Source organism: Primulina tabacum, chromosome 14 (genome assembly GCF_025594145.1).
Source record: "Primulina tabacum isolate GXHZ01 chromosome 14, ASM2559414v2, whole genome shotgun sequence".
Classification (NCBI taxonomy): domain Eukaryota; kingdom Viridiplantae; phylum Streptophyta; class Magnoliopsida; order Lamiales; family Gesneriaceae; genus Primulina; species Primulina tabacum.
The window spans coordinates 36174646-36193765 of record NC_134563.1 but is presented as its reverse complement, the minus strand read 5'-3'; the positions used below and the strand labels follow the sequence as shown (position 1 = coordinate 36193765).

The 19120-nt window shown below is 35.7% G+C and overlaps 2 protein-coding genes across 2 annotated transcripts; one reads left to right on the top strand and one right to left on the bottom strand.

Moving 5' to 3' along the window:
- Positions 1 to 5345: 5345 nt before the first annotated feature.
- LOC142523670 (ATP-dependent zinc metalloprotease FTSH, chloroplastic) lies at positions 5346 to 9032 on the top strand. The gene is made up of 5 exons (XM_075627393.1): positions 5346 to 6859; positions 7354 to 7600; positions 7694 to 7877; positions 8376 to 8547; positions 8639 to 9032. Exons 1-5 carry the CDS (start codon positions 5570 to 5572, stop codon positions 8858 to 8860), a joined length of 2115 nt encoding a protein of 704 aa, XP_075483508.1. The 5' UTR covers positions 5346 to 5569; the 3' UTR covers positions 8861 to 9032.
- Positions 9033 to 9805: 773 nt separating this feature from the next.
- Positions 9806 to 10897, bottom strand: LOC142524746 (uncharacterized). The gene has a single exon (XM_075628833.1). The coding sequence runs from the start codon at positions 10815 to 10817 to the stop codon at positions 9906 to 9908; it is 912 nt and encodes a 303-aa protein (XP_075484948.1). The 5' UTR covers positions 10818 to 10897; the 3' UTR covers positions 9806 to 9905.
- Positions 10898 to 19120: the final 8223 nt, after the last annotated feature.

Here is a 19120-nt window from a genome sequence, read left to right as displayed (position 1 = left end):
TCCCAAGTCTGTCGTTCCTCGTAGATAACGGAATATATGTTTAATTTCGTTCCAGTGTCTCTTTGTTGGATATGTGCTAAATCTTGCCAACAGATTCACGGCAAAAGATATATCAGGCCTTGTACAATTTGTAAGGTACATAAGGGCACCGATGGCACTTAGATATGGTACTTCTGGACCAAGAATATCTTCATCATCTTCACATGGACGGAATGAATCCTTTTCTATGTTTAATGATCTAACAACCATTGGAGTACTTAAAGGATTTGCTTTATCCATATTAAAACGTTTAAGGATCTTTTCTGTATAATTTGTCTGGTGAACAAACATTCCACATTCTTTTTGTTCAATTTGTAAACACAGACAATACTTGGTTTTTCCAATATCCTTCATTTCAAATTCTTCCTTCAAGTATGACACAACTTCTTGAATTTCTTTATTCGTTCCAATGATGTTTAAATCATCAACATATACAGCAATAATTACGCATCCGGATGTTGTTTTCTTAATGAAAACACAAGGGCATATTGAATTATTTACATATCCCTTTTTCATCAAGTGATCACTTAGTCGATTATACCACATTCGACCTGATTGCTTTAACCCATATAATGATCTTTGTAATTTCACAGAATAACATTCCCTGGGTTTTGAACTTTGTGCTTCAGGCATCTTAAATCCTTCAGGGATTTTCATATATATATTACTATCAAGTGATCCATATAAGTAAGCTGTAACAACATCCATAAGACGCATTTCTAAATTTTCAGATACCGCCAAGCTAATCAAATACCGAAACGTAATTGCATCCATCACAGGAGAATACGTTTCTTCATAATCAATTCCAGGCATTTGAGAAAAATTTGTGCAACAAGTCGAGCTTTATATCTTACTATTTCATTTTTTTTCATTTCGCTTTCGAATAAAAACCCATTTGTATCCAACAGGTTTTACACCTTCAGGTGTAAGGACTATAGGTCCAAAAACATTACGTTTATTTAGCGAATTTAATTCAACCTGGATGACATCTTTCCATTTTATCCAATCCTGCCGATTTTTACATTCACCAAAAGATTTTGGTTCATGATCTTCGTTATCATTTATGATGTCGATTGCCACATTATAAGAAAATATATCATCAATTTTATCTATATCTTTTCGGTTCCATATTTTTCCAGTATTAATATAATTGATAGAGATTTCATGATTCTCGTCAGTTTGTGGTTCTGACAGAACATTTTCATCATCATGTGTTTCTTCAGGAACACCATTCTCTATTTTGTGATCATCATGTGTTTCTTCAGAAACGTCATTCTTTATTTTGTGATCATCGTGTTTCTCTATGAATTTTCTTTTTCGAGGATTTTTATCCTTGGAACCGACCGGCCTTCCATGCTTCAGGCGTTTAATGACATCATGAGTATCTTTCATTTGTTTCTTTGGAATTTCAATTCGAGCAGGGGCATTTGCAGCATGTATATATGATTTAGTTACCCCTTTTGTGTCTGCAAATGCATCTGGTATTTGATTTGCTATTCTTTGCAAGTGTACAATTTTTTGTACATCTTTTTCACATTGTTTTGTTCTTGGATCCAGATGTAACAATGATGATACATACCATGTAATTTCCTTTTCGGTATGTTTCTGTTCTCCCCCTAACATTGGGAAGATTTCCTCATTAAAATGACAATCAGCAAAACGTGCTGTGAACACGTCGCCTGTCTGAGGTTCAAGATATCGAATGATTGATGGACTATCATAACCGATATAAATTCCAACCTTTCTTTGAGGTCCCATTTTCTTTCGTTGCGGTGGTGCAATAGGCACATACACCATACATCCAAAAATTCTCAGATGAGAAATGTCTGGTTCTTTACCAAATGCAAGCTGCAATGGGGAGTATTTATGATATGCACTTGGTCTGATGCGAATTAATGAAGCAGCGTGTAAAATTGCATGTCCCCATATAGAAATACGGAGCTTTGTTTTCATAATCATTGGTCTAGCAATCATTTGCAGACGTTTAATCAATGATTCAGCCAATCCATTCTGTGTATGTACATGAGCAACAGGATGCTCAACAATGATTCCCATAGACATACAATAATCATTGAAAGTTTGGGAAGTAAATTCACCAGCATTATCAAGTCTAATTTTCTTGATTGTATAATCGGGAAATTGATTCCTCAATTTTATTATTTGAGCAAGTAATCTTGCAAATGCAACATTTCGAGTTGATAATAAACATACATGTGACCATCTGCTGGAGGCATCAATCAATACCATAAAGTATCTGAATGGTCCACATGGTGGATGGATTGGTCCACAAATATCACCCTGAATACGTTCAAGAAACATTGGTGATTCAGTTTGGATTTTGACTGGTGATGGTCTTATAATAAGTTTTCCAAGAGAACATGCTTTACATTGAAACTTATTATTCTGAAAGATCTTCTGGTCTTTCAGTGGATGACCATGTGTATTTTCTATAATTCTTCGCATCATTGTTGAACCAGGATGTCCCAATCGATCATGCCAATTGGTTAATATCGAAGAATTATCAACTACCATGTTTGATTCAATCGAGACTTATATGTGTATAATGCAATCCAGTAGGGAGCATTGGTAGTTTTTCAATCACATATTTCTTTCCTGATTTATATGTGATAAGACACATATATTTCTCATTCCCTTCATTCATTGTTTGAGTATCATACCCATGGGAATATATATCATTAAAACTCAACAAATTTTTTTCGATTGTGGTGAATATAAAGCATCATTGATCAAAAATTTTGTACCATTAGGTAACAAAAATTGTGCTTTACCACATCCTTTAATCAAGTCTACAGGACCTGATATTGTATTCACCGTTGTTTTTGTTGGTTTTAGTTCCAAGAAATATCTTTTATCTCGGAGGATAGTGTGCGTTGTACCACTATCGGGTATGCAAACTTCAGCTTTGGTCATTGCATTTTCCATATTTGAACTTCAAAAAAATATGCAATGAAATAAATTACTTGCAATATATATTTAAATATAACACAAATCATAATTATACAATAAAACATTATTCTATGAATACATGAAAAATAGATTATAGTACATTTATATTCTACCATTATATTGTTCATTTTCAGAGAAATCGTTGAGAAAATCTGCAGCATCAATATTGTTCATTTCTATCCCACCAACATATTGATCATTTCCATAGAAATCATTCATAAAATCACCAGCATCAAAATGAGTTGAATCACTCAAACGGTCACTGCGTTCAGTGAAGTTGGTCTCCTTTTCTTTCCCCTTTAATGATTCTTTATAAAGTTTACAAAGGTGCTCAGGGGCTCGACAAACTTTGGACCAATGTCCTGGAGTACCACATCTGTAACAAGAACTTTCATATCTTTTTGAGTGCTTCTCATTAACACTTGTATTCTCATGATGCCTTTTCTGTGGATGGTTTGGAGACGTTCTTTTGAGATGAGTTATAAAAATAACTATCTCGATTATTTTCAAAACCACGGCCTTGACCACGACCACGCATCCACGTCCACGTCCACGTCCACGTCCACGACCTCGAGCTCGACCAAAACCTTGTCTTTGAATTTGATTTTGGTTTCCAGGTTTAAATTCATTTTTACTTACAGCATTTACTTCTGGAAATGCTGTTGATCCAGTGGGTCGGGACTGATGATTTCTCATTAATAGCTCGTTGTTTTTTTCCGCCACAAGAAGACAGGCGATGAGTTCAGAATATCTAGCGAATCCACGTACTCTATATTGTTGATGTAGAGTAATATTTGATGCATGAAACGTGGAAAATGTTTTTTCAAGCATCTCAGATTCTGTGACCTCATGTCCACAAAATTTTAATTGCGAAATTATTCTATACATCGCCGAATTGTAATCACTGACTTTTTTAAAGTCTTGGAATCTCAATGTATTCCATTCATCTCGGGCGGTCGGAAGTATAACTTCTCTTATATGTTCGAATCTTTCTTTTAATCCCTTCCACAAAGCCATGGGATTTTTTTCAGTCAGATATTCACATTTCAATCCATCGTCGAGATGTCGACGCAAAAATATCATGGCTCTTGCCTTTTCTTGTGACGTGCATATGCCATTTTCTTTAATGGTCTCGCTTAGACCCAATGACTCAAGATGCATTTCTACATCTAGAGTCCATGGCATATAATTCTTTCCCGTGATGTCGAGCGCAACAAATTCGAGATTTGTTAAATTTGACATGGTGGTACTAAAAAAAATTACGATGCATTTTATTAGTTAATAATTATTGCAATACAAAGTAACAGATAAACAACAAGTACAAGTATTTGTAAAAATAAAGAAAACGCACGAAGAGGATATTCTCCGATAAATACAAGACTCGTGAGTATGACAACCAAAATAATTAAAAATATCCTTGAGAAAGCCATCTTCTTTTTTCTTCGAAAAATTTGATGATGAATAATTTTTAGAGAATAAGAGAAAGTTGGAGTGATGAAATGTGTTTGTGAGATCATATTTATAGAGCAAAAACTAGCCGTTTTTTACCATTTATGACCGTTGGGGTACAAAAAAAATAAAGGTATGTATTTGTATAATTTTATGGTAATAATATGATATATATAATATTAGACATGTTTAAATAATTATGTATATCATATCATAATATTATAATGAGTGTCATAATTTATTTTGTTTAAAAACCTTATAGGCTTTTATACTTGTCGTATCCCTTACCGGGAGTGTGGGATGTCATCTTAACATCCTCCCAGGATTTATAACAAGTTTATGAAAAATTTATTTTTATTATTTCTAATAATAACATTATATTGTATATTAAATAAATACACAATAAATAAATAACAGTAAAATAAATAATTATTTTTGTTACCTTTTTCTTCTGTTTGGAGCTTGGAAAAGTATGTAGGACTTTTAGAGCTTCGTGCTGATAACGTGTTGTGAAAAAGTAAAAGTTTATGGTAAAAAGTAAAATTCTCAAACTCTCAAATTTACCAAACTACACACTTTATAATATTTTTCTCTCTACTCAATTGTGATTTTCTTCACAAATGAGAGATCTATTTATAGAAAATCTTTACAAATAATCCAAAAATAAAATACATCATTACATACATCATCACACACTAATTTTCAATATTTACAACTCTTATTTTCAACATTCAAATATTCAACATTCAAATATTCAATATACACATTTTAAATATTATTTTTCAATAAAAGAAGGAATTTTTTTTCTTTTGCCGCAACAATATATTGTTTTTTTCTAGAAAATACTACTTCCAAGACTTTCCTTTTGTCTCCACTCTTCCCCTTCCGATTTCAAAGCACAAAAATCAAAGGAATAATGTCTGGATAATATTTCAAACACGTAGAACCAACCAAGCAACATTTCAATCCATGGCTTTCATTCAATCATGAATCAATTGTGATTCTTCCATTCTCACTTACTGGTGAAGTTTTCAAATTGCTTCCACTCTTATCAAATTTCCTTTTCCCATCGAACAATTAGCCGAAAGAAGGAACCATTTCACGAATTTTCCTCATGGCTTCAACCTTGGCAAATCCTCTGCTTTCCTCTAATTTCTTTGGCATCAAAATCGTCGTTCCTCGCACCGCCAAAACTGTACCAAGAAAATTTGTAGTGCCACAATCATTTTTTAGCAACAAGAATTCTGATAAATCGAAGAATAGCATCTCAAATCACAGTACTTTAGCTGCGTTACTTCTTTCTTCAATTACTCCACAAGCATTCGCATTAGATAATGTTCCTCCTACTCCAGCTACTGCCCCGCAGGTGATTGAAGTTGAGGCGCAAAATCCTGGCCCGTCTTCACCGTTTGGTCAAAATCTAATCATGAATGCTCCAAGTCCTCAGGCCAAGCCTTCGTCTGACCTCCCCGACGGTTCCCAATGGCGTTACAGCGAATTCTTGAATGCAATGAAGAAGGGTAAGGTTGAGAGAGTGAGGTTTAGTAAGGACGGAAGTGTCCTTCAGCTGACGGCCGTTGATGGCCGTAGGGCAACTGTTATTGTGCCAAATGACCCGGACTTGATCGACATTTTAGCTATGAATGGTGTTGATATTACTGTTTCTGAGGGTGACTCTGGGAATGGGCTGTTCAGTTTTATTGGGAATTTGTTGTTCCCATTTCTTGCTTTTGCTGGTCTATTCTTTTTGTTTAGGCGAGCCCAGGGCGGGCCTGGTGGACCTGGAGGGCTAGGCGGGCCGATGGACTTTGGGCGGTCTAAGTCCAAGTTCCAGGAGGTGCCTGAGACTGGGGTCACATTTGCTGATGTTGCAGGGGCTGATCAAGCGAAATTGGAGTTGCAAGAAGTGGTTGATTTCCTGAGAAACCCTGATAAGTACACTGCATTGGGTGCAAAAATACCTAAAGGCTGCCTTTTGGTCGGTCCACCGGGTACAGGAAAAACCCTTTTGGCCAGAGCAGTGGCTGGTGAGGCAGGGGTTCCGTTCTTCTCGTGTGCTGCCTCAGAATTTGTGGAGCTGTTTGTGGGTGTTGGAGCTTCAAGAGTGAGGGATTTATTCGAGAAGGCAAAGTCGAAGGCACCTTGCATTGTTTTCATTGATGAGATTGATGCCGTGGGAAGGCAGAGAGGGGCAGGGCTTGGTGGTGGGAATGATGAGAGGGAGCAGACTATTAATCAGCTCTTGACTGAGATGGACGGATTTTCTGGTAATTCTGGTGTTATAGTGTTGGGAGCAACTAACAGACCAGATGTTCTTGATGCGGCATTGTTGAGGCCCGGAAGGTTTGATCGACAGGTCACAGTCGACAGGCCTGATGTTGCTGGTAGAGTCAGGATTCTTCAGGTAAAGAACTCTTCTGCATCCTCTTTCTGTAGTTTCTTATTGAAGTTGATAGTAATATTGATATAATTATTAAAAAAATGGCATAAATAACGATAACATAAGTAGTAAAAAAACTCCTTTAGTTTATCTGACCCAAGAATGAAGAACTGTCATGTACTATGTAGGCTTCTAAAGTTAGTAACTTACGATAAATTCCAAGAAAGCACCCTGATCCAACCATGAATATCTGGTGACCGTATTCTGTATCAAAATAAACATATTCCGTATTGTGCTGTTAAAAAATATATCAAGTTGTCTTTTGTGCTGTTTTAACAAAACTTCGACTTAGCTTTTCTCCACATTCATTAGAGGTTGTCCTCACTCCCGTATTGCTCAAAATTGTTACTGGCACCTATTTAGTTAAAAATAATTTTGCTGGAGATAGATTTTATGTGAGATATCATTGTAGTACAATTTTGTTACATAACTGGCATATATAATATCTTTTGTATCAGGTGCATTCCAGAGGAAAGGCTCTTGCAAAGGATGTTGATTTTGAAAAAATTGCCCGGAGGACACCTGGTTTCACTGGTGCAGATTTGCAAAACTTGATGAATGAAGCAGCCATCCTCGCAGCAAGGCGCGACCTTAAGGAAATAAGCAAAGATGAGATATCTGATGCTCTGGAGAGGATAATTGCTGGACCAGAGAAGAAAAATGCAGTTGTTTCTGAAGAAAAGAAGAGGCTTGTTGCTTATCATGGTGCTGAACCATTCCAAATCTTCAAAGAGTTACTTTTTTATTTATTTTAACTTCATACTTGTTGCCTAAATTCAATATTAAATGGTGTTGTAGAGGCTGGACATGCTTTAGTTGGTGCCCTGATGCCCGAGTATGACCCTGTTGCCAAAATTTCCATTATTCCTCGTGGCCAAGCCGGTGGGCTTACCTTCTTTGCTCCAAGTGAAGAGAGGCTCGAGTCTGGGTTATACAGTAGAAGCTACCTAGAAAATCAGATGGCTGTCGCTCTCGGTGGAAGGTTGGTTTAACAATTTTGAATCTTGGAATCCTTGATGATATGAATGAGTAAATGAAACATGATTTATTTATTTGTTTGAGGAAAAAAATCTATGATCAATTGAATGATCATCTACCGTTAGTAGTAGCCCTTTTTCTCAAAGCTTTGACTCATATAAGGTGGGTTTTATATTTTAATAATGCCCCCTCACGTATAAATGGGAGATTGAAAGTACATGCCAGAACTTAATGTTTAAGGATTGTTTATACATATTTGTCAAAAATTAGGCACTAGGGACCATAAATATCCACCAAGTCCAACTTAATTAGAAGGGGGTCGAGCATGGGAGATTTCAAATTTGTGACCTCTTAACTTTGATAACATTTTAGTGACATTTTTCCCGAGAAGTTGAACTCGTATAAGGTGTCCTAATGAGTGTTTTATATTTTAACATCTAATAAGTGACACCAAACTGAAAATGCAAGGAAACCATGCTTATGCTTATCTTTGTTCATGCAGAGTAGCAGAGGAGGTTATTTTTGGAGAGGATAATGTAACAACTGGAGCATCCAATGATTTCATGCAAGTTTCCAGGGTTGCAAGGCAGATGGTCGAGAGATTCGGATTCAGTAAAAAGATTGGACAAGTGGCCATAGGTGGTGGTGGTGGAAACCCTTTTCTTGGACAGCAGGTACTGACGTCGTTGCGACTTTTACTATCTGATCTATCTTTTTAACGTGTGGAATTTTTCCTTTTTCATTATATGCTACATATACGTGCAGATGTCAACACAGAAAGACTACTCCATGGCGACTGCTGATGTGGTTGATGCAGAAGTGAGAGAGCTGGTGGAGAAAGCATATTCCAGGGCCAAGCAGATTATGACCAAACATATAGACATTTTGCACAAGCTAGCTCAGCTGCTGATAGAGAAAGAAACCGTTGATGGAGAAGAGTTCATGAGCCTCTTCATTGATGGGAAAGCTGAACTCTACGTTGTGTGATCATGTAAAGAATATTAATGGAAAAGTTGATGTATATTGAGGTCTAAATGCCAGTTGTACACACACATGCAGAGCGTATTAGAGTGAATAATTATGCAGAAATCTACAATAGTGAATTTGAATGCCCTCGACATTATTCTATTTTGAACAAAGATACAGCAACTTCATCATCTTTTCCACCTCATCGTTCTTTTCTCCATTAGTTACACTCACCGTCCTAATTCGATGGGTGCGAGTTTATCGGGCAAATTTTCTTTCTTAGCACAATCCTTGTATGTATGTGAATGTTACCAAGAACCAATTCGCAATGATTTACCAAGAACCAATTCGCAATGATCTGATAGAATGAGATTTGAAAAATAAAAATTTGGAAGTAACTATTTTGTTTTTTCAAATTTTTTTATTTTATGATATCAACCTGAAATAGCAGAAGTACGTGACGACACCCTGTTTCACCTGTCATGTGCATCTTGCTTTAGTTTTGGTGAAAGAAGACAACCTTTTTCCATTGGAGCAGAGACCAAATAATTGTAGTTTAATTTTGCTTAGCCCAAGTGATTAACACGTTCGCTGGTTCTGAGATGTGCAGAGGATCATTTCTTGGAAACAACTCCACTTGTCCAATTATGTGGAGTAATTAATTATTTTAGCAATTATTGTACACTATTATTGTTCGGCAGCAGACGAGGCATGCTGCATTGCTTCTCGTCTCAGTGAAAATCCGAGTCAAATTCGATCATATCCTAAAGTTGATGAAACTCAAATTTCGCTAAAGTACAGTAACTTTCTTTCTAAATTTAAACTACCAATATAAGTTTGTTTGCTCTTAAGTTTTTTTTTTCTAGTCCGACCACTTTAGATGCTGCTTGAGCTTTTTTTATAGTTTAAATAAATTAATCTGAGATTAAGACGCGTAGCTGGTAACAACATAATGGAAACAAAGCCAAATACAAAACAGTATAAGAAGTTTTATATACATTTTCACAAACAAAACTTTGCAAAAGCACACCAAAAAAAATACACAATTTGCTTTAATTATTTGATTCTATTGTGTTAGAATATTGAGTAATGAAACCCTAGAATTGATCAAACTCCTGAAAACCCTCTCGCCCGACCCTTCAATCTCTACTATACAATCTTCCATTTCATGCATTTTCTTGCTCACATCTTTCACATCTTCCTCTGTTTTCTTCCTTAAACCCAACAAATTGTCTAAATTTATTTCTTCCAGTTCTTTAATTCCCTCTTCACTCTTCACTTTCTTCTTGAAGCTGAGCCCAATGGAAGGCGGTTTTCGGAAGGCGGATGAGTTCGAAATCACGCCAAAAACCGTAGTTGAAATTACTATGGTGACTTTGATTACATCGTTTATGACTTCGATAAGCTCTGCTTCTTCATCATGCGATGACACCGCTGGCATGATCAGTTTTCCCATCGAATGAAAACTACAAACAAGATTGCTTATTTCTTTACCGATTCTGTTCAGATTTTTGGAATGCACAATGATTTTGCTGTCGTCTCTTCTTCTCACCGCGATTTGAGCTGCGGAACACTCCTCTTTCAACCTCAGGACCAGCGTCTGGAACATGCCGTAAACTTCGACGAATCGGAGGAAGTCTTCCAACAGCTTCTCCATCAAGTCGGCGTGTTGCCCGCCGCCTCGGAGGGATTCTCGAGTCTGGGGGAGTTGTAAAAGATCGTCGAGCAAATCGTGGACCATTTTCATCCGGGCCAAGCCGTCGCAGAGCCAACCAGAGGTTCTTAATCCGGATTCTGAAGTAGCCCGGTCGTTCAAGTCATCGACTTTGTCGCGGAGCTGGGAAATTATCGGGTGTGATCGGCATGGCAGACTGGCGGATCTGGCATGAAGGGTTTTCTTGGGTTTGGCCGAATTGTATGAGGGGTGGTTATGAAAGGAGAGGGATCTGCGGAAATTGGTCACCATTTTTGATGCCATGAAACGTCGTGTTTTTGGAATTGGTGATGTACTGCGAGGTTTGATGAACGAATTATGAGGCGTGTAGAGTATATAAATGGAGGAGCTGACGACGAGTTAGGTAAACAAGGAGACGATCGCACGAGGGGATGGGATCCGCGAATAAATGCATGGCTGTCGGCCGGGTGGCATTGCATGTGGTGTCATTAAAAGTCAGTTAAGCTTAACTGTCGCTTTCATAATCTTATGGTAGATCGATCAAGAGTGAATGAAAGTGGTCTTGAGTCAATTAATTTCATTGGAGAAGATAATTTTTTTTTGTTAATTTTTATATTTTACAAAAATTTATTATGAAATCAATTTTTTTATTTGATGGTTGACGTGTGTTCTTAAAATTGATCTAAATTACTTCATATAATGTATGGAATGAACGGCCAAATTTTGGATGATTTTTGTTTTTTTTTTAAAGTAACATGAAATTTGAAGATTCAATCTTTTAGGAAGACTAGCATGGATTCACGTGCATTACTCCTTGGATTTTAAGTGATTTAATTCAATAAACAATATTTTGTTCGGAAAAAATAGATCCAAACAAATGATAAGAATCGAAATAATAATTTATCAGATTAAGTATTAAATTGAACTAACAGAACAATATAAATACTGTTAAATTGACTTGAAATGTTTGGGCCTAATAAATCGATTGTCAAGATGGGGGCCCAATAAGGAAGTCAAGGCCAACGGGTATATCAGTGGAGACGTCAATACAGTTGGAAGGGGATTCTGGTTTTCTTCTTGATTCACGGTTACGCTCAAGAAAAGAAGAAGAAGGAGAGAGAGTTTCGAAACCTCCAGCTGAGATTGAGTCCAGGCGAGCTGAAATACTCCGTTGATCCACCTACACAAGTTGCAAGGGAGAATAGTTACTGGGAAATCACAGGGCTCTAAATTTCTTGGGATTCTCGGGTATTGGGTGTGTGATAGAGAGAAAAGATCAACAAAGAGTTGAGTTGTAACTTGTGAATATTCTCTGATTCATAAATAAAATTGTTTCATTCTTCCCGTGGACGTAGATCACTTGTGATCGAACCACGTAATTGCTCTGTTCTTCTTTTATTTCTTGTGCTTGGTTACTGGAGTTGTGAAATCGTTGGTGTTTGTGATCTTGGATTGGTTTCTTTGTAATATCAAACTTGTTAGACATTTCATAACAAGTGGCGCCGTCTGTGGGAAACTAAACCATATCGATGGGGTCTACAAGATTTGATATTGAACGATTCACAGGGCTAAATGATTTTGGATTATGGATGGTAAAGATGAGGGCCATGTTGGTTCAACAAGGAGTTGTCGAAGCATTAAAGGGAGAATCAGCTCTTTCAAAATCTCTAAATGAAAAGGAGAAAGCAGAAATCCTTGATAAAGCGCACAGCTCCATAATCTTGAGCCTAGGGGATAAAGTCCTTAGGGAAGTGGCAAGGGAAGAATCTGCTAGTGCAATATGGACAAAGCTTGAGTCTCTCTACATGACAAAATCTTTAGCCAACAGACTCTATCTAAAACAGAGGCTCTATTCTTTCAAGATGACAGAAGATAAGACCATCTCAGAGCAGATTGATGAGTTTAATAAGATCATTGATGATCTTGTGAATATTGATGTAAAACTGGATGATGAAGATAAAGCCCTGCTATTGCTGAATTCGATTCCAAAGAGCTATGATCATTTCAAGGATGCTATGCTCTATGGAAGGGAACAAACAATATCCCTTGATGAAGTTCAATCTGCAGTGAAGGCTAAAGAACTGCAGAAGAAAATTGAAGGAAAAGAATCAAATGGTGCTGATGGCTTATTCGTGCGAGGTAGGCCAGAAAAGCGTGAACAAAATTGGCACAAGAAGGCAAAGTCCAGATCAAGATCAAACTCATCAAGAACAAGCAGTAATAAGAATTCCAAGACACCTTTTAAATGCTATCATTGCCACAAGCAAGGTCATTTTAAAAGGGACTGCCCTGATAGGAATAAAGGTCATGATAGAAAGGAGGATGGTGAAAGTGATGCTGTAATCTCAGATGGTTATGAATCAGCAGACGCACTAGTGGTTCATCAAACTGCAACAAACAAGGAATGGATTCTTGATTCGGGTTGTAGTTTTCACATGTGTCCTAATAAGGACTGGTTTGAAGTTTTGGAACCAGGGGATGGTGGATTAGTACTGCTGGGAAATAACAAAGGTTGTAAAGAAATAACAAAGGTTGTAAAGTAATTGGAACAGGTAACATCCGATTGAAACTGCATGATGGAACTGAAAAATTGCTTCAACAAGTTAGGTACATTCCTGAACTCAAGAGAAATCTCATCTCACTTGGCATATTAGAAATGAATGGTCATACATTTAAAGCAGAAAATGGTCTGTTAAAGGTCATGAAAGGATCCCTGACCATCATGAAAGGAATAAGGAAAAATGGGTTGTACTCATTACTGGGAAGTACAGTGGTAGGAAATGCAGCCACCATACAAAATTCAGAAACTGGAATGGCAAGACTTTGGCACATGAGGCTTGGCCATGTTAGTGAAAGAGGATTAGTTGAATTGTCAAAACAAAACCTCTTGTGTGGTGACAAAGTGAATGGTTTAGAATTTTGTGAATTTTGTGTCTTGGGAAAAGCCAAAAGAGTCAAGTTCACAATAGGAGCTCACAAAACACCCAAACCATTTGAATATGTTCATGCTGATTTGTGGGGGCCTGCTCAAACACAAACTCATGGTGGAGGGAAATATTTTATGAGCATTGTAGATGATTTCTCAAGAAGAGTGTGGGTCATTATCTTGAAAAATAAGACAGAAACCTTTGGAAAATTTAAGGAGTGGCACAAAATGAATGAAAACAAACTTGGATCTAAGCTAAAACACCTAAGGACGGATAATGGCTTAGAGTTTGTCTCGGATGAATTCAATGAGTTCTGCAGAAAATTAGGTATAACCAGGCATAAAACAGTCCCCCACACACTTCAACAAAATGGCCTAGCTGAGAGGATGAATAGAACTCTATTGGAAAGGGTGAGGTGCATGCTATTGAGTGCTGGATTACCAAAATCCTTTTGGAGTGAAGCTGCTATAACAGCAGGTTACCTGCTGAATCGATGCCCCTCTGTAGCTATAAATTGTAAGACACCAATGGAGCTGTGGTGTGGTAAACCAGTAGACTACAGCCACTTAAAAGTGTTTGGATGCAGGGCATACTCTCATACAAGACAGGGAAAACTTGATGCTAGGGCAAAGAGGTGTATTTTTATTGGTTATCCTCAAGGTGTCAAGGGTTATAAACTATGGTGTTTAGAACCAAGTGAACAAAAATGTTTCATAAGTAGAGATGTGATATTTGATGAAACTAAGATGGGATATCCAACACATAACCAGAAACAAAATCCCATAAATGAGACAGATTCAAGGGAATCTCAAATTGAGGTGGAGCTTCAAGATTTAAATCCACAGGAAAATAATCACAATAGTGGAACAGAAACTGAAGCTCAAGAAGGGGAATTACAAGAACATGAGGCTGATGTGCGAACTGATGAAATCAAGACTTATGCTCTTGCAAGAGACAGGAAAAGAAGAGTTATTAATCCACCATTGAGATATGGACATGCTGATCTTATTTCCTACGCATTCAATGTGGCAGAGGACATTGTGTATGAGGAACCTAAAACTTACAAGGATGTTTTAAACAGCAAGGAAAGAAAGCTCTGGAAAGCTTCCATGGATGAGGAAATGAGATCACTAACCAAAAACAGAACCTGGATACTTGTGAATCGACCCAAAAACCAAAGGATTGTGGGATGCAAATGGATTTACTAGATAAAACAAGGAATCCCAGGAATTGAAAAGGAAAGGTATAAGGCTAGATTAGTAGCCAAAGGTTTTTCACAAGTGGAAGGAGTTGATTTCAATGAAATTTTTTCACCAGTAGTTAAACACACCTCCATAAGATTAGTTCTTGCTTTGGTTGCTCATTTTGACCTTGAGCTGGAACAATTGGACGTTAAAACAGCTTTCCTACACGGTGTGTTAGAAGAAACAATTTATATGAGCCAACCGGATGGATATACTATGGCTGGAAATGAAAACAAAGTCTGCCTACTGAAAAAATCCTTGTGTGGACTTAAGCAAAGTCCAAGGCAGTGGTACAAACGCTTTGATGATTTTATTTTAAAGAATGGTTTTACTAGATGCAACCACGATAGTTGTGTTTACATAAAAAGAGAAAATGATAGGATCATGGCCTATTTACTCTTGTACGTAGATGACATGTCAGTGGCAAGTCATAGTAAATCAGAAGTTCAAGGAATCAAAGCTATACTGAGTAAAGAATTCGAAATGAAGGACTTGGGAAGTGCCAAGAGAGTTCTAGGCATGGAAATAATAAGAAACAGAAAGGATATGACTCTATTTCTTACACAAGGGGAGTATCTTGAAAAAGTTTTGCATAGATTTAATATGCATAAGTCAAAAGCTGTAACTACTCCACTTGGACACCAATTTAGACTCTCAGCAGACCAATCACCACAAAGTGAACAAGAAAGAGCAGATATGGCAACTGTGCCTTATGCAAGTGGTGTTGGGAGTATCATGTACGGTATGGTGTGTAGTAGGCCAGATTTGGCACATGCTGTGAGTCTCATCAGCAGGTTCATGTCAGATCCAGGTCGAAGCCATTGGGAGGCATTGAAATGGTCCCTAAGATACATCAGAGGCTCAGCTGATCTGGGGTTAATGTTCAAGCAACAAGAAGCAAAGGAGAATGCTCTAATAGGATATGTGGATGCAGATTTTGCTGGAAGTATTGATACAAGGAAATCTCTGACAGGATATATATTCACTATGTTTGGTACAGCAGTGAGTTGGAAATCAAATCTATAGTCGGTTGTGGCTCTTTCTACTACAGAAGCGGAATACATTGCTGTTTCAGAAGCCATAAAGGAAGTAATGTGGCTACAAGGGATGGCTGAAGAATTGGGAATCGAACAAAGTTGTGTTAAGGTATATTGTGATAATCAAAGCACTATACACTTAACCAAACACCAAGTTTTTCACGAAATGTCCAAGCATATTGATGTGAAAATACATTTTGTGAGAGATGTTATCAGCAAAGGATGTGTGAAGGTAATAAAGATACCGACAGAAGAAAATCCAGCAGATGCACTTACCAAATCTCTACCTACAGCTAAGTTTAGGCATTGCCTGAACCTAGTCAATATGCGAAAAGCATGAAGCCCACAGGGGCTGGTTGGAAGGGGGAACATCTGTGTTAATGGAAACATTTGTAAGTCAAGGTGGAGAATTGTTAAATTGACTTGAAATGTTTGGGCCTAATAAATCGATTGTCAAGATGGGGGCCCAATAAGGAAGTCAAGGCCAACGGGTATATCAGTGGAGACGTCAATACAGTTGGAAGGGGATTCTGGTTTTCTTCTTGATTCACGGTTACGCTCAAGAAAAGAAGAAGAAGGAGAGAGAGTTTCGAAACCTCCAGCTGAGATTGAGTCCAGGCGAGCTGAAATACTCCGTTGATCCACCTACACAAGTTGCAAGGGAGAATAGTTACTGGGAAATCACAGGGCTCTAAATTTCTTGGGATTCTCGGGTATTGGGTGTGTGATAGAGAGAAAAGATCAACAAAGAGTTGAGTTGTAACCTGTGAATATTCTCTGATTCATAAATAAAATTGTTTCCTTCTTCCCGTGGACGTAGATCACTTGTGATCGAACCACGTAATTGCTCTGTTCTTCTTTTATTTCTTGTGCTTGGTTACTGGAGTTGTGAAATCGTTGTTGTTTGTGATCTTGGATTGGTTTCTTTGTAATATCAAACTTGTTAGACATTTCATAACAAATACAATGATATGAATAGATTTGAATTGTTTAAGTAATATAAGAGTGTAAGAAAATATTTTGATATATGATGTTGATATTTTTCTATCTATTACATCAATTAATTTGTAAATATGCTCCTCAAATTAAAAACATTACATCTTGAAGATCTAAAATAAAAATTAATTATAATTCTTTGAATAACTGAGAACATGTGACAACAATTGTTCATGATATATTATATTCTAAACTATAACCACATGAATATCATAAATTCATAATATTTTAAAATGAGCTTTATGACAAATTTCATAATAGTCTTATCTATATATCATTAGATTTTAGCATTTATTTTGACATAGAATAGATATTGTCGTTGGTTTTTTCAAAAAAATAAGTCGAAAAATTATCAGTGATGATTTTTTTGAACTTCAGATAATATATTTTATATTTTTATTATTATTTTAAAAAAATACTACTAAAAACTTGAGGTTTAAACAATAAATTCTTCAATTTTTTTATATTTTATATACATTTATATCGTTTTAATAATTATTATTATTATTATTTACATTTACATTTATATTATAAATAAAGTCGAAAACCTGTTTTCTCATAGCTAAAATGAGAGCAAATCGAAAATTATTTTTACTTATTAATTATTAAATTTCTTAACCATCATGGCTCATTATATATCAACCGATTTGATAGAATTGAAAAACAATAATTCTATTTATAGGCAATAATGTTTTACCATGAATGTTCCTAACATATAAATATATTTATAAAAATATTAATGTAATGTCTAATATTTTACACAAACTCTTCAATTTTTTTGTAGTTTATATAAATTTATATCGTTTTAATAATTATTATTATTTACATTTATATTTATTATAAATAAAATTGAAAAATTGTTTTCTTGTGGTTAAAATGGAAAAAAAATCGGAAATAAATGTTATTTATTAATTATTGAATCCTGCAATCATCATTGATCACTACGTATCAACCGGGTCAACAATTGAAATGCAGTATATGATTCAAGTAAAATAAATATATATGATGGTGCGTGCGTAATAAATAATATTGCATGCTACACGACAATAAATGCATTTTTATAAATAAAATACCGAATTATTATATTATATTATGACTCCTGTCATTTCTCCGCCAATTATTGGATTCAATTTACACCAATATACTAATAATTCCACAAATATATTTTTATCATTAAAGGAGTAATAATTGCCAGAAGGAACATTAATTAGTACATATGGCACTAAAAAAACTTAAAAATGCTCCATCATAAAATTGTACGAGGGACCTATACTCAATATATTTCTTGTTTGTGGGTCATATTTGAACAATCTACTATACCAGATTTCAAGTATCTTATAATCCTTTGCGTTTCCAACATTTGAACTCCAAACTATTTCGATTTTTACGCGGAGATAGTCTTTCTTGTAAATTCCTACGAACGGCTTGTTCTTTTGATCGCCCAATTAGGTCAACGGTCAGAATATTTATTCTTCGCTTAGATTGCACTAGAAATCGCAAGCGATTTGTGAGTTGAGCATTAATCAATCAATCATTAACAAATATTATAGATTCTTAATCAATAATTAAGCAAATCTAATTTGCTGTTTGTTGCCAAAATTTCTTACAATTTCCTTGTGGTGGCCGAGACATTGTTCAAGGGAATAGAAGGATTATTGTGAATTTTTGTATGCAATATGGTGTGCAAATCTTTTCTTTTATTTTTGATCACATATGGTATATATATAGAGGTTGACTCCTAATCAAATTAGGACTCCCTCTCCCACAAAGACTCTATATATATCATTATATTAAAAGTCTCATATAATTAATATATAATATATTTAATAATACATTATATATTAACACCATATACACATATTTTATATCACCATATAAAATATATACAATTAGTAATATTTAATAATTAGTAAATTATATTTAATAATTAGTAATATTTTATACACATATTTTATAAAATTAGTAATATTTAATAATTAGTAATATTTTATACACATATTTTATATCACCATATTTATATCACCATATTTAATAATTAGTAAATTCTCAATTCACTAAAAAATAATTCTGAACTCATTATAAGTCCAATCGACGATCCGAGAGCGTCGATGTATCAAGGATACAAGTCTCGTTCATATAATAAAAATCAAAAATTTCGAAGACCAAAATTTTCACTTATCATATTGGGCAGCTGTCAGTTTTAGTGAACTCCTTCACAAAACATGCAGTTTCTCTCTCCTTACTTAATTAGCAATCATGATAACATTCATTTCTTTCATCCTATGGAATCAGCTCATAAACCCCTTTATAAGCTTTATGTTTGATCTCCATCAAATAATAGCCGCAAAATTTCAACTCCTTGAAATTTGACTGTCTCAACAGGAACACATAATCTGATACGT